This window comes from Chiloscyllium plagiosum, chromosome 10, assembly GCF_004010195.1.
Source record: "Chiloscyllium plagiosum isolate BGI_BamShark_2017 chromosome 10, ASM401019v2, whole genome shotgun sequence".
Classification (NCBI taxonomy): Eukaryota; Metazoa; Chordata; class Chondrichthyes; order Orectolobiformes; family Hemiscylliidae; genus Chiloscyllium; species Chiloscyllium plagiosum.
Window position 1 is genome coordinate 8,036,953 of NC_057719.1, and position 15,448 is coordinate 8,052,400.

The following is a 15,448-nucleotide window of genomic DNA, read 5'->3' on the forward strand; positions in this document are numbered from 1 at the left end:
TGTATTAAGTCTAATAACAATGAACACTGCAAAGCTTTACGCAGAAAATTAGTAAAAGGGATTTGTAGTTGTTATTTTTCAATGACTTTTAAATAATTGAACATTCCCATTAACATAAAGAGATGAGAGGTAAATCAAGTTAGTGTTTGTCCTGTGCTTTCATTTTTCAACAATCAAAAGTATCCCTTTCTTGACAAGACAGTGAACGGGGGAGACAGTCAGACCTAATGACGGCTGAACACAGTCCAATCTCCTGGAAATGATCAGACCCATTGACAGCTGAACCCAGCACAGTCTCCTGGAAATGATCAGACCCATTGACAGCTGAACCCAGCACAGTCTCCATGAAATGATCAGACCCATTGATAGCTGAACCCAGCACAGTCTCCTGGAAATGATCAGACCCAGTGACAGCTGAACCCAGCCCAGTCTCCTGGTGGTGATCAGACCCAGTGACAGCTGAACCCAGCCCAGTCTCCTGGAGATGATCAGTCCCTGTGACAGCTGAACCCAGCCCAGTCTCCTGGTGGTGATCAGACCCATTGAAAGCTGAACCCAGATCAGTATCCTGGTGGTGAACAGACCCAGTGACAGCTGAACCCAGCCCAGTCTCCTGGAAATGATCAGACCCATTGACAGCTGAACCCAGCACAGTCTCCTGGAAATGATCAGACCCAGTGACAGCTGAACCCAGCCCAGTCTCCTGGTGGTGATCAGACCCAGTGACAGCTGAACCCAGCCCAGTCTCCTGGTGGTGATCAGACCCATTGACAGCTGAACCCAGCACAGTCTCCTGGTGGTGATCAGACCCATTGACAGCTGAACCCAGCCCAGTCTCCTGGAGATGATCAGTCCCCGTGACAGCTGAACCCAGCCCAGTCTCCTGGTGATGATCAGACCCATTGACAGCTGAACCCAGCCCAGTCTCCTGGAGATGATCAGTCCCCGTGACAGCTGAACCCAGCACAGTCTCCTGGTGGTGATCAGTCCCCGTGACAGCTGAACCAAGCCCAGTCTCCTGGAGGTGATCAGACCCAGTGACAGCTGAACCCAGCCCAGTCTCCTGGAGGTGATCAGACCCATTGACAGCTGAACCCAGCCCAGTCTCCTGGAGGTGATTGGATCCCGTGATGACTGACTGTCCTCGGCCCAACCATCTTCAGCTGCTTCTTCAGTTATCTTCCAACCAGCATAAGTCCAGAAATAGCTATATATATCAATGACTGCACAACATTAAGCTGTATTCACCAGCTACCAAAGGAGTCCATATCCAAATACAACAAGATCTGAACACTATCTCGGCTTGCCCTGAAAAGTAGCAATTCACATTCGCGTCACACAAGTGCCAGGCAACGACCACCCCCATTAAGAGACAGGCTCACCATTGTTCCATGATATTCAATGGCATAACAATCAATGAATCTCCTGCTATCCACGTCCAGGGATTGACCAAGGATGTAACTGGACTTGCCAAACAAATGCAGAGGCTTGGAGTCTTGCAGCAAGTAACTCACCTCCTGACTCCTCCAAGCCATTCCATAATCTATTTGGCACAAGTTGGGAGTGTGATGGAAAATTCCACACTTTACTGTATGAGTGCAGCTCCAACAACACTCAAGAAGTTTGATACCGCCCAGTAGTAAGCAGCTCGCTTGATTGAAATCACATCCACATGCATCCATTCCCTCCACCATTGACAATCAGAGGCAGCAGTGAGTACTATTTACAAGATGAACTGCAGAAATTCACCAAAAGTGCATCGACAGCACTTTCGAAACTCACAACTGCTTCCATCTAGAAGGACAAGGGCAGCAGGTATGTTGGAATACTACCCACCTGGAAGATCCCCTCTAAGCTACTCACCTGGAATTCCCTCTCTAATGCATTGTGGGTCAACCCACAGCACATGGACTGCAGTGATTCAAGAAGGCAGCTTACTTCTCAAAGGCATTTAGAGACAGGCAATAAATGCTGGCCATCCAGTGTTGGCACATTTCCTGAGTAAAGGAGCTCAGCCCAGTCTCCTGGAATGACATGGGCTATTTGCACCAACTGAGCCTGAAAGATGTGATTAAAATTTCCACTTTAATTTCAAATTTTATTAATTTTGTCAGAAAGATCAAGCCAGCATGTTTCTTCATTTAGAGAAATGCATAGGACCATTTAATGTTTTCACTGGTTGATTCCTGAAGATATAGCTGATATTCCTACACATAACAAAGTACAAACTATCCAAAACCTTTCCAGTTTACAGGATGTGGGTGCCCGAGCTGATATTTGACATTAATTTCTGTTTTGACTTCTTTCTTTTCACTCCTTCTCTTGTGGTTCTTGCCAACATGGCAAGCAAATTCTCAGTTGTGAATAAAGCAAAGGTAAAGTCAACATAGTCTTCCCAGACCACAGGGCTGCTCTCTCACAGGAGACAGATAACTGGTGATGGTTTAGTCTGATGGCACCATGACCCAGCAAAAGGGCGACATTGAGAAGGAGAATCCTTAATGATAATGTCAGCCAATGAGGGAATTGAACCCACACTGTTGGCATCATTCTGCATAGCAGACCAGTCATCCAGCCAGCTGAGCTAAAGCAACCTCAATCAGTTGCCTTCCACCATAAAAAGTGGTGCAGCCAGTTTAAATTTAAATGCTTTTACTTACTTTTAACCTAAATGAAAAATCCATATAATTTGGATTTGTTCATGTGAATTGATCTAACTGGAAGATTACCTCCTCTGTCACCACTGCCTTTACTCTTTGTTCCTGAACTACCTGCTTTTTTCCAACAATGGTGTTTCCTCTGTTCCTGCTGTCACCCCTCCCCTATCATCTCCACCACCAAGCCCACTCTTCTTGACCCTGAGTGGTAATTTTCTTGAAGCCAGTGCCCACAGCACTCCAACATCCCTGCTATTTCCACCCACCCCATGCACCTTCTTTTCCCGTCCCCAAGACGGAGAAAGCCCCTCTGCAGCTTCTCAACTCCCATATTCTTCCTAAGGTGTGTTGATCAGGACTGAATATACTACTCTAGATAGGGCTTACTACCACAGTGTCTCTTTACCCTTTCTACATTTTTGTCATTTCTGCTCACCATACGTTTTCTATCTGTTCTTTCATCCTCCTCTGTTTTGACTCTTCAATCTTCCCCCTTTCTTGTAGTTTCTGACCACATCCTCCTTCACCACGTCCCCTTGCCACCCATACCTAAAAACGTGGATAATCACTGCCCATTTTCTTTGCTTTAGTGTCTCTTCCATTCCTCTGCTGGGTTCCTGTCCCATCATCCCTCTTGATTTTGCTCTGTCCCCCATGACATCTCCACTGTTTTTTCTCCTTGTGCCATCTCCAAGCTTTCCCCTCCCCGTGCAGTCTCCACTCTTTTTCCTGGCCATGCCTTCTCTGCCTCCCTCCACACCGTCTTCTCACTCAATCCCACCTCCTTCCCTTTTCCACCTGTCTCTCCTCGTCCCTCTCTTCTCCCTACTTTCCACTACTGTATCCTTCCCCTCTCAATTCTGGATTTATCCTTCTCTCATTTAATTTAAAAGTTTGCACTGTGATCATGAAAACAAATAATTAAATTTATAAACTGTTATTCTTGCTCCTTTCATTTGCTGCATGATTAGTTGAGCCTCTGGCTTCTATCATTTCTGTTAATGTGGGATAAAAGTATAAATGAAAATCATTACGACAATTTATTAGAAAATGAGCTGAAGATCCAACTGCTAAACAAACCATCTTTCAATTACTTTTAATAGACAATTAAGGTAAGGTTACCCACCATTCATCATCAGATTTAAATGAAGGTTAAAATTAGGCATATAGGTGAGATTTAATTAACTCTGATCTATTTTAGACTACATGCAAGAGACAATGCAAAATTAATTTCCCAATACATCTGTGACCTGTTAGTATTGGCAAATCAAATTATAGAAGGTTGATTAAAGCAATTTCTGTGGATTGCAGGAGATTTCCAAAGTCTATCAGATCATACAATTTGTTCAGTACCAATAGAGCAGAATTATTTTCAACACTTAATAATTTTACTGAACTTGGAAAATTTCAATAGCAGCTGTTCAGATACATTTGACACACTAGAACTCTCAATTGCAGAGGTCAGCTAATGTATTTGAAGAGCTGTGCTTCAACCAGAAAGATGCACGATCTGGATATCCATTTATTGACAAATTATGTTTATAATACTGGAGCTTCACTTTGAGAAACCTGGAACTGTTGTCTTAAACTTTCACATTTAGTTGCAGGATCCTTTTGGGCAATCTACTGGTAATTCCTGACATTGATGGAGTTGGAGAGGTAAGAATGGTTTGCACAATCAAGATAGCAAAGTGCAAAAGAGCCCTAGAGAAACAAAGGTCGGTAGAGTTCAATGGGAAACTCTCAGCGACCCTGCAAAAGAAAGTACTCGGAGACAAACTACTTCAACCATACACTTGCCTGCAGGCATTTCCCACAGAATAGACCTTGCTCCAACTAAAGCTGCATCAGTGATCTTCTCTTCCTAGTATTGGATCACAAATGGGACTTTTTGTAGATAGTTGTATCTGTAGCTATTTCAATAATAATGCAGTTTGCAGAATGGCCTAACAAAATTCTGGCAGGCTCTGACAAATGCAGATAGTATGACACCATGCATACATCAGACAGTGATCATTAAAGTGAAAAGGAAGTCCAATCTTGTCTACTGCCCAGTTCCCTGACTTCAGCTGTGTGATTGATAATGGGAGTGGGGTTGAGAGTGTGGTGCTGGAGAAGCGATGTTTTGGGCATAAGCCCTTCATCAGGAATTTTCTGTCGATTCTCCTGCTCCTCAGATGCTGCCTGACCTGCTGTGCTTTTCCAGCACCACACTCTCGACTCTGACCTGCAGTATCTGCAGTCCTCACCTTCTCCTCCTGATAATGGGAGAGGGACAATCAGAAACAGTACTGTGAGAGTCACACAGCATGACCTTTGCTGAACTAATTGCAACCAAGACCAACAGCATTAAAACTGTTGATTCTTTGATGAAAGACTTGCATCCTGATAATGTATGCTCCAATTTTATTTTGGAGTGAGTGGGTGATTTTCTGTCTGCCCCCTTTAATTTTTTTTTTTCACAGCCATTGTACCTGTTAACTTATTGGGGTGGACTTGTGGATTGCCTGTGCAGTGCAACTTCATTGGAACACTAATCCTAGCCCCTCTACCACTAATTGTCAGAAGTGTGATGGAATGCCTGGAACTTAGCTCTGCCCCATCTAGCACTCTGTATATGGTATAATCATTATTGTTGCTTCAGGGCTTTATCCAGTACCCCCATCACTGTGGCTGCACTGTCTTGAGGTATACCTCAACGAGTTACCAAGCTTACTTCAAAAGCCCTTCTCATTTCTGTGACCTCTTGCACTGCAGAGAAACAAGAACAGCAGTGTTGTAACACACAAAAGCTTGTGACCAAGATCGCAATAGCCTTCAGGCTTCACTCCCAGTCTGAAGCTATTATGTGTTAAGAACTTATTGCTAACCTACACAGTAAGTACTTAACAATTAATTAGGTACTTATTATTGCTCCTTTATCACTGCTGGGTCAATATTCCAGAAGGCCCTGCCTGTCACCATTAACAAAGATACTGCAGTGCAACCAGTTCAAAGCAGCTGAAGATGTACAATAAATTTAGCCTTGCCACATTAGGTGATCTAATTTAAAAAGAAATATATGTACCAGCAATGTGTGTATGAACATGGTTTAACAGTCAAAAACAGTGGGCTAGATTTTACCTAGGTATTGAGATCCTTGATGTTAAGATTAAGAGGTAGGAGCCCAAGCTTCCATTGTCTGATAGTGGGACCCACTTGACAATATTTTCACAGGCAGCCTCCCCATTTTCCACCGGTGGGGCTGCTGTGGATTTAACAATAGTTAATGGTGCAGCCAGCTAGCTGTGTGTCAGAGGGAGAACTGGTCACTTCTGCAAAGACTGCAGCATAAAACGGCCCCCAGTCGCCTTTTCCATTTGTTCCTCCTTGCAACCACTCCTGCCTTCCATGCAATGTCCTGGCAGCAGGACCAGTTCTTTGCAATTTTGCAGGCCCACTTGCCTCCAATTTTGCATCTAGACGTTGAATAATTCCTGATTATTTATGTTTCTCCCATCAAAACCTCCCCAGTTTAAAAATTACTGTATGGGATATTGGTGCGACTGCCTCTGAAATACTGAATGCAGGTTCGGTCTCCTTATTTGGAAAGCAATTTGATTACTTTAGAAACAGTTCAAAGGAGGTAACACTTGCCTAATTCCTGGTTTAAAGGTCTGGTCTTAAAAAGAACATTTGAAATTAGGCCTATTTCATTGGAATTTAGAAGAATGAGAGGTGATATTATTGAAACTGGTTAGATTCTGAGGGGACTTGGCAGACTGGATTCCTGGACGATGTCTTCTCGAGCTAATATACCTGGATTTATTTAAGAATAAAAAATCTCCCTTTTAAGACTTGAGTTTTGTTTTTGCACACTGGATACTTAGTGTGTGGAATTCTGTTTCTCGGGAAATAGAATCTTTAAATGTATTAAAGGCTGAATTAGATACATGATAAAGAAGAGAGTCCACGGCGATGGGTGCAGATAGATGTCTCCCCCATGTAGAGGAGACAACACCGGGTGCAACGGATGCAATAGGTGACATTGGGGGAGGTGCAAGTGAATTTCTGGTGGATGTAGAAGGATCCCTTGAGGCCTTGGACAGAGGTGAAGGGAGTGGTGTGGGCACAGGTGCGGTGGCAGGGAAAGGTGCCAGGAACGGGTTGTGGGCTGGTGGGGGGGTGGACCTGATGAGGGAGGGGATGGTCTTTTCAGAATGCAGATAGGTGTGGGGAGGGAAATATATCTCTGGTGGTGGGGTCCGTTTGGAGGTGGCAAAAGTGGCAGAGGATGATGGGGTGTATGCGGAGGTTGATGGGGTAGAAGGTGAGGACCAGTGGGGTTCTGTCCTTGTTCCGTTGGGAGGGATGGGGTTCAAGGGCAGCGGTCCGTGAAGTGGAGGAGATGTGCTGGAGGACATCGTCAACCACGTGGGAAGGGAAGTTGCAATCATGGAAGAAGGAAGTCATCTGGGGCATTCTGAGGTAGAATTGGTCATCCTGGGAACAGATGTGGAGGAGGCAGAGGACTTGGGAATAAGGGATGGTGCTTTTACAGGAGGTAGAGTGGGAGGAGGTGTAATCTAGGTAGCCGTGGGGTCGGTGGGCTTGTAGTGCTTGTCTGTGGTTAGTCGATTGCCAGAAATGGTGGGGGTGGAGAGGTCTATGGTTAGTCAGTTGCCGCACGGGATCAATGTGGATTTCAACAGCTTCCTCATTTCCCCTCCCCCCAAATTATCCCAGTCCCAAACTGGCACCGCCCTCCGGACCTGTCCATCACTGCTCCCTCTGACCTATCACCTTCTCCCTCACCTTCATTCACCTAGCACTTTCCCAGCTCCGCCCCAACCCCTCCCATTTATCTCTCAGCCACAACCCAGAGACCTCATTCCTGATGAAGGGCTTATGCCCGAAACGTCGATTCTCCTGCTCTTCTGATTCTGCCTGACCAGCTGTGCTTTTCCAGCACCACACTGTTGGCTCTGCTCGCCAGCATCTGCAGTCCTCACTTTTTCCAATGAGTACAGCCACACCCTACTCAACCTCTCCCTACCTGGGATCAACTTTGTGGCCTGACGTCGGTGGTGGTTTGCAAATTGTTGGAGGGAATGTACATGTGTTTGGAAAGGCAAGGACTGCTTAGAGATGGCCAACGTGGCTTTGTGCGTGGGAAATCATGTCTCACAAACTTGATTGAGATTTTTGAAGAAGTAACAGAGGATTGATGAGGGCAGAATGGTGGTCGTGATCCAAATGGATTTCATTATGGTGTTTGACAAGGTTTCCCATGGGAGATTGATTAGCCATTTGGATACAGAACTGGCTCAAAGGTAAAAAACAGAACCTGGTGGAGGGTTGTTTTTCAAGCTGGAGGCCTGTGACCAGTGGAGTGCCACAAGGATCAGTGATGGGTCCACTACTTTTCGTCATTTATGTAAATGGTTTGGATGTGAGCATAAGACGTACAGTTAGTAAGTTTGCAGATGGCACCAAAATTGGAGGTGTAGTGGACAGTGAAGAGGGTTACCTCAGATTACAACAGGATCTTGACCAGATGGGCCAATGGGCTGAGAATTGGCAGATGGAGTTTAATTTAGGTAAATGCGCGGTTATGCATTTTGGGAAAGCAAATCTTAGCAGGATTTAATGGTAAGGTCCTAGGGAGTGTTGCTGAATAAAGAGACCTTGGAGTGCAGGTTCATAGTTCCTTGAAAGTGGAGTCGCAGCTAGATAAGATAGTGAAGAAGGTGTTTGGTATGCTTTCCTTTATTGGTCATAATATTGAGTGCAGGAGTTGGGAGGTCATGTTGCAGCTGTACAGGACATTGGTTAGGCCACTTTTGGAATATAACATGCAATTCTGGTCTCCTTCCTATCGGAAGAATGTTGTCAAAAAAGATTTACATGGATGTTGCAGGGATTGGAGGATTTGAGCTATAGGGAAAGTTTGAATAGGCTGGGGCTGTTTTCCCTGGAGCGTTGGAGGCTGAGGGGTGACGTTACAGAGGTTTATAAAATCTTGAGGGGCATCGTTAGGATAAATACCCAAAGTCTTTTCCCTGGGGTTGGGGAGTCCAGAACTAGAGGGCATAGGTTTAGGGTGAGAGAGGAAAGATATAAGAGACCTAAGGGTCAACATTTTCAAGCAGAGGGTGGTATGGGTATGGAATGAGCTGCCAGAGGAAGTGATGGAGGCGAGTGCGATTGCAACATTTAAAAGGCATTTGGATGGGTATATGAATAGGAAGGGTTTGGAAGGATATAGGTTGGGTGATGGCAGGTGGGACAAGATTGGGTTGGGATATCTGGTCGGCATGGATGAGTTGGACTGAAGGATCTGTTTCTGTGCTGTACCTCTCTTTGACCCTATAACCTTCTTTGGACCACCTGTAATCTTTGGCTGCCTTTATCTTTAATTTCTGATACAGTAATCGACATCTCAATCATGCAAGGGATTTCAGGTAATTGATAGGTAACTGCTAATATTAAACAGGCTGTCTTAACTTAAAGGCTATTAGTTCTCAATCTGAATCTGACATACTTTAAAATTGAACATGAAAAAGGATTTACCAGTTGAATTCCCAATTTGAACCAAACTCTGAGATGTACTCACTCAGCCTCTGTCTCACTGGGTGAAATCTCCCTCATTTTGATCAGTGTTATAAAAACCGATCCAGTTCACTAATGTCATTTCGGGAAGGGAATATGCCCTCCTTTTCATTCTGGCCTAAATAAGACTACAGCGGACCAACAATATGGTTGAATCTAAACTTGCTCTCTTAGTGTTTAAGAATGGTCAATAATTGCTGGCCTTGCCAGTGATACTCACTTCTCTCAAATGAATAAAAAAAAATTCAACAGCACCCATCATCACAGTCTGGTTGGTCTGTTTCCCACATCATCCCATGCGTGGGGCAGCTAATTGGAAGTATCAGAATTAGTATTTCTGGAAATCTGGCATCTTATAGCACAGTGTGGGCCATATATTTGTCTAGATTAGAGTGGTGCTGGAAAAGCACAGCAGGTCAGGCAGCATCCGAGGAGCAAGAAAATTGTTTTTGCCATATATTTGTGCCCATTCTTTGCAGAAATTCCAATTATTCCTCCTCTCCCTTTGCCCTTTTCCCATTGCTCTGAAACTTTTCCCCTTCAAGTATTCATCCAGTTCACTTCTGCAAATTGCTAGTTAATGTGGTTCCATCACGGATTCAGGTTTCACATTCCAGATTCCAAACTTCAATGCTAGCTCGAACAAAGCTAAAAGGAACGTTTAACTTAGCACCGTCCTCATTGGTGAACCGATTTTTAAAAAACAAATTGCAATAATTTTTATGATGAAATTAGACTTTTAGTGCCTGGAGTGTGAATAAATTATTAACCTTTTATTGGTTCTTTGTGGCCTTGGCTTCATATCTTCCAGCCAAGAGGCTAATGGAATGCAGTGCAATGCTTGATGAAATTTACAGACAGCAGTCTAGACAATCAGAGTATAAGGTATTTTCATGATATTGGGCATTGAAAGTTTTTGTGCCAAATTCTACTTGGAATTTTGGTTTTATCTGAGGTGACTGAATTTCCTAGTAACCTTCAGTAAGCAAATTTACACCAATGATAAATTTAATGGATTGGGTAAGGGAGAACTAGAACAATTCTTGAAATTGGAACCTTCATAAAATGAGGAATGGCAGCAATTGTGCTTTTATTTTCTTGTGAAATTGCTATTTGTATATTGTAAATATTGCAGCTGTGACATTTTAAGGGGATTGGTTTGGTCCAGATTCTTATTTGATGCATAAATCAGCAGTACTTCAAAGTGGCTGAATTAGTTAATTCTCTTTGAAGATGATGAATTGTGCTTAGTATTGTGACATTATACATCCTGGCAACATCAAGCAAATTAGTGTGTTGATGTAAGGAGGGAATGTTGAAGGGAGGAAGCTCAGTCATTTTGTTCAAATCAGAAGTGGATTTTGCTAGCTTTGTTAAACCTGAAAGCATGCTTAAAAACTTTGTCTTATAATTTCTGAACTGTCAGATCCAGTTCCTACTCAATTAAAAAGAAAGGAAGTCTTACACTTATAACTGTGAATTTTAATAAATTAGGTTTGGTAGTGGAGCATGCCAGTGAATGCTCCCTGTGGTGATCAACATTAAAGTGTGAAAACACCAGACATGTAGACAATGTGTTTCTAATCGTCTTAGAATTCCAAGGGCTTGTCTTCATGAAACTGCAGACCAGTTTCACAGAATAATTAAGAGAATCTGTGCTGTGTCAAAACCAGATTCTCGGTTGGATCATGATGTAGAGCCCCATTGTACATGTTGTTAGTGGAATTAAAATGTGTGAATCTTTAGGTGCTGTGTACCTTTATAGATTGTTGGCATTTACCCAGACTAAGAACCTCTTTCAGAATTTGATTTGCAAGTGGAGTGCCCTGCATAAGGGCTATGGCAAGAAGCTGTTTTCTCTTGAAATGCAGCAGAAAATTGAAATAGACATTTCTAATTGTGTGTATTTTTATTCATTGGTACCTTCTGTACTGTATTATCTGCTTAATGACTTTTGTGTGATAAATCAGTAGACCTTCAAACTCCAGAGGCTGGGTGATCTGTGGCAAGGAGCTCATCTGGTTTCTCAAAGTCTCTTTGTCATCTACAAGATACAATTCAGGAAGTGAAGGACGATTCTTTACTTGTCTTGACATTTGTAGCTACACCAAGGGTCGAAGCTCAGCACCATGCAAGGCAAAACATTCCATCACTTTGAAAGTGTATCTACTCTATCACGAGCAAACCATCTCTTGTACTGTGTACTTTCTCCAGGATGCACTGCAACAACTCATCAAGGCTTCTTTGACAACTGCTAGAAAGGACAACAGGGACTGTCATGCATCACTTCCAAAACAAAGGCTGTCCTGACTTGAAAATACATTGATGTTCCTGCAACGTTGTGTTCAAATTCTGGACTTCTGAATCAATAGCACTGTGGGATATCTTCATTATGGAGACTGCAGGAGTTCACAGAATTGGCTTACCAACCTTCTTAAGGACAGCAAGGCATGAGTAATATATGTTGGCCTTATGGACATTGCCCACATCTTCAGAATTAATAAAATAATGTAGTTGGAAATAGACACTGTAAGTAAGCAATCTTACTGTCATCCAATAGACAAAAGTGTAAGTGGGATTTGTAACCCAATTAAGCAAGTTAGTACAATTGGGTTTAATTATTAGATCTTTACTACAATATCCCAGAAGGCAAAAATACACCAATCTAAAGGGTTCAGAAAAGATTTACAAGGATGTTGCCAGGTTTGGAGGATTTGAGCTATAGGGAGAGGCTGAATAGACTGGGGCTGTTTTCCAGGAGTGTCAAAGGGTGAAGGGGTGACCTTATAGAGGTTCATAAAATCATGATGGGCATGGATAGGATAGGTCTTTTCCCTGGGCTGGGGGAATCCAGAACTCGAGAGCATGGGTTTAGGGTAAGAGGGGAAAGATATGAAAGAGACCTAAGGGGCAAATTTTTCACACAGAGGGTGGTACATGTAGGGAATGAGCTGCCCTACATTCCCTACATGTAGGAAGTGGTGGAGGCTAGTACAATTGCAACATTTAAAAGGCATCTGGATGGGTATATGAATAGGAAGGGTTTGGAGCGATATGGGCCAGGTGCTGGCAGATGGGACTAGACCAGGTTGGGATATCTATATGGCATGGACGGGTTGGACCGAAGGGTCTGTTTCCATGCTGTACATCTCTGTGACTCTAAGTTTGCTGGAGGCACATCCTACTTACTGAAAGTATTGCGATGTTTGAATGAGAGAAGTGATGTTTGGAAATCCAGAGAAATCTCTTGCCCTTCTTTGCCAGTGAGGTAGAATTAAACTGCAATTGGGTTAGCATATAAACATGATATCTTTAAAATTGTTACATGTTTTATAAAATTGCCTGCAAGAATATAATTATATCCCTCGGATCCTGCTGAACTCTGAGTTGGGAAAGTAATATTTCTTGTACATAAACCTGTTCAATTATTAACCTTTTCAAGAGAAGCTGTTAGTGCTTTGTAGAAAGTGCAGGTCTAACGGGCACTGAACAGCAAACACAAGAAAAGGATCTTTCAGCTCTGTTCTAAATTAAGTCAGTTAGAGCAAAGTAATTTAAGGATGCAATAATGCTGTCACCTTTGACTCATTACAATGTGATTCCAAAACTATGTGGAGAGTGAAGCAGTGAGAGTTCCCAGGAGAAGCAGACTCAAACCACTTTGTTCATTATTTATTTTCTTCAATATTTATCCCTCAATCAAGCATTGCTAATACAGATTATCTGGAAATTGTCTTATTGCTGTTTTTAGGATCTTGCTGTGTGAAAACTCGATGCGTTGTTTGCCCGTTTACACTTCAGAAGTACCCTACTGGCTGTAAAGTATTTTGGGGTTGCCTGGGTTGGTGAAAGTTACAGAGGATTGAATCGTGTCAAGAGTGTGGAGCTAGGCATAAAGGCAAGAAATACATTCACTCAGAGACAGGTCAGATTTTCCTGCAGAGTTACATTCTGCTCATATTACAGTTCAGATGCTAAATTTAATGGGCAGGAAATTCAGCCCACACCAGGACCTTCTGGCTCCCATATTTAAAAGGCACTCGCAAAACAATTCATTTACTGCAAAGGAACATAACTTCACCTCTGCTCATCAGCAACCAACGGTGGGGTGAGGAGACCTGACAAAAAGCGGCAACATTTACTTAAAGATTCTCCAAGTATATCTCCTCAAATGAGACAATGCCGACTGACTAAGGCAACCTGCACAGAGATGTATGTGGCTAGCTTAAGAGAACTTGACTGTAGTGCTGTTGCAAGGGGTTAGAACAGCTGGTATACTCTGCCATCATACTAATCATGTCTACTCAATGCTTCAAGCAGCTAGGTTAGTTAGCAGCATGAGTGTGAGTTAGCATTTTAATGCTAACTGCAGAAAAGAATTCAGAGGACTGTCGCATCCACGATTGGGTGCCAGGCATCTTCATCATATGCCTCATCCAATCAACAAATTTCACTTCATTACAGTGACCAATGTAAGACCACGTGTTACTGCCTCTTGCTCTTCGAATAAAGTTCATACATAAAACAGAAAAGGAGCTATGCCACTCGGCAGCTCATGCGCCACCAATTCACTGACCTTTCTTCACAACCTGAACAATGTGCTCAACTAATAGCTTTGCACGAGAGGTTTACATGGCACAAGGACACCACCATATACAATGATGAACAAGTATTTCCGGCCTTCACATGATATTATGCTGTGGAAGTGCCGATGTTGGACTGGGGTGGACAAGATCAGAAGGCACGATGCTACAATAACAGATGAATGGACATGGCACAAAATTACCAGACATGAATGTACCCTCCCAGCTGGGGAACACTACAGCGGTGAAGGACATTCAGCCTCCAATCTTCAGCTGTTGAAGGAGCAGTGTTCTGAAAACTTGTGATTTAAAATAAACCTGTTGGATTGTCACCGTGTGACTTCTGAGCTTGTCCATCCCAGTCCAACACTAGCATCTAAATCATAGAACATAGAACAATACAGCACAGAACAGGCCCTTCGGCCCACGATGTTGTGCCGAACTTCTAACCTAGATTAAGTACCCATCCATGTACCTATCCAAATGCCGCTTAAAGGTCGCCAATGATTCCGACTCCACCACTCCCACGGGCAGCGCATTCCATGCCCCCAACACTCTCTGGGTAAAGAACCCACCCCTGACATCTCCCCTATACCTTCCACCCTCCACCTTAAATTTATGTCCCCTTGTAACACTCTGTTGTACCCAGGGAAAAAGTTTCTGACTGTCTACTCTACCTATTCCTCTGATCATCTTATAAAGCTCTATCAAGTCACCCCTCATCCTTCGCCGTTCCAACGAGAAAAGGCCGAGAACTCTCAACCTATCCTCGTACCACTTCCTCTCCATTCCAGGCAACATCCTGGTAAATCTTCTCTGCACCCTCTCCAAAGCTTCCACATCTTTCCTAAAGTGAAGCGACCAGAACTGCACACAGTACTCCAACTGTGGCCTAACCAAAGTCCTGTACAGCTGCAACATCACTTCACGACTCTTGAATTCAATCCCTCTGCTAATGAACGATAATACTCCATAGGCCTTCTTACAAACTCTATCCACCTGAGTGGCAACCTTCAAAGATCTATGTACATAGACCCCAAGATCCCTCTGTTCCTCCACCTGACTAAGAACCCTACCATTAACCCTGTATTCCGCATACTTATTTGTTCTTCCAAAATGGACAACCTCACACTTGGCAGGGTTGAAATCCATCTGCCACTCCTCAGCCCAGCTCTGCATCATATCTAAGTCCCTCTGCAGCCGACAACAGCCCTCCTCACTGTCCACAACTCCACCTATCTTCGTATCATCTGCAAATTTACTGACCCACCCTTCGACTCCCTCATCTAAGTCATGAACAAAAATTACAAACAGCAGAGGACCCAGAACTGATCCCTGCGGAACTCCACTTGTAACTGGGCTCCAGGCTGAATATTTACCATCTACCACCACTCTCTGCCTTCGACCGGTTAGCCAGTTTTCTATCCAATTGGCCAAATTTCCCTCTATCCAATGCCTCCTGACTTTCCGCATAAGCCTACCATGGGGAACCTTATCAAATGCCTTACTAAAATCCATGTACACTACATCCACTGCTCTACCCTCATCCACATGCTTGGTCACCTCCTCGAAGAATTCAATAAGACTTGTAAGGCAAGACCTACCCTCCACAAATCC

General features: G+C 43.5%; 1 protein-coding gene across 5 annotated transcripts in view; it reads left to right on the forward strand.

The window, feature by feature from the left end:
- LOC122553367 (centrosomal protein of 128 kDa) overlaps positions 1–15,448 on the forward strand; it is a 407,594-nt gene that overhangs the window by 263,479 nt on the left and 128,667 nt on the right. Inside the window, exon 18 of one of the 5 annotated variants that reach the window (XM_043696983.1) lies at positions 11,463–11,727. The exons of the other annotated variants lie outside the window; for them this stretch is intronic. Coding sequence (XP_043552918.1) covers positions 11,463–11,506 — 44 coding nt within the window. The 3' untranslated portion in view covers positions 11,507–11,727. Of the gene's footprint in view, positions 1–11,462; positions 11,728–15,448 lie in introns of those variants that run through there. 5 annotated transcript variants of the gene reach the window in all.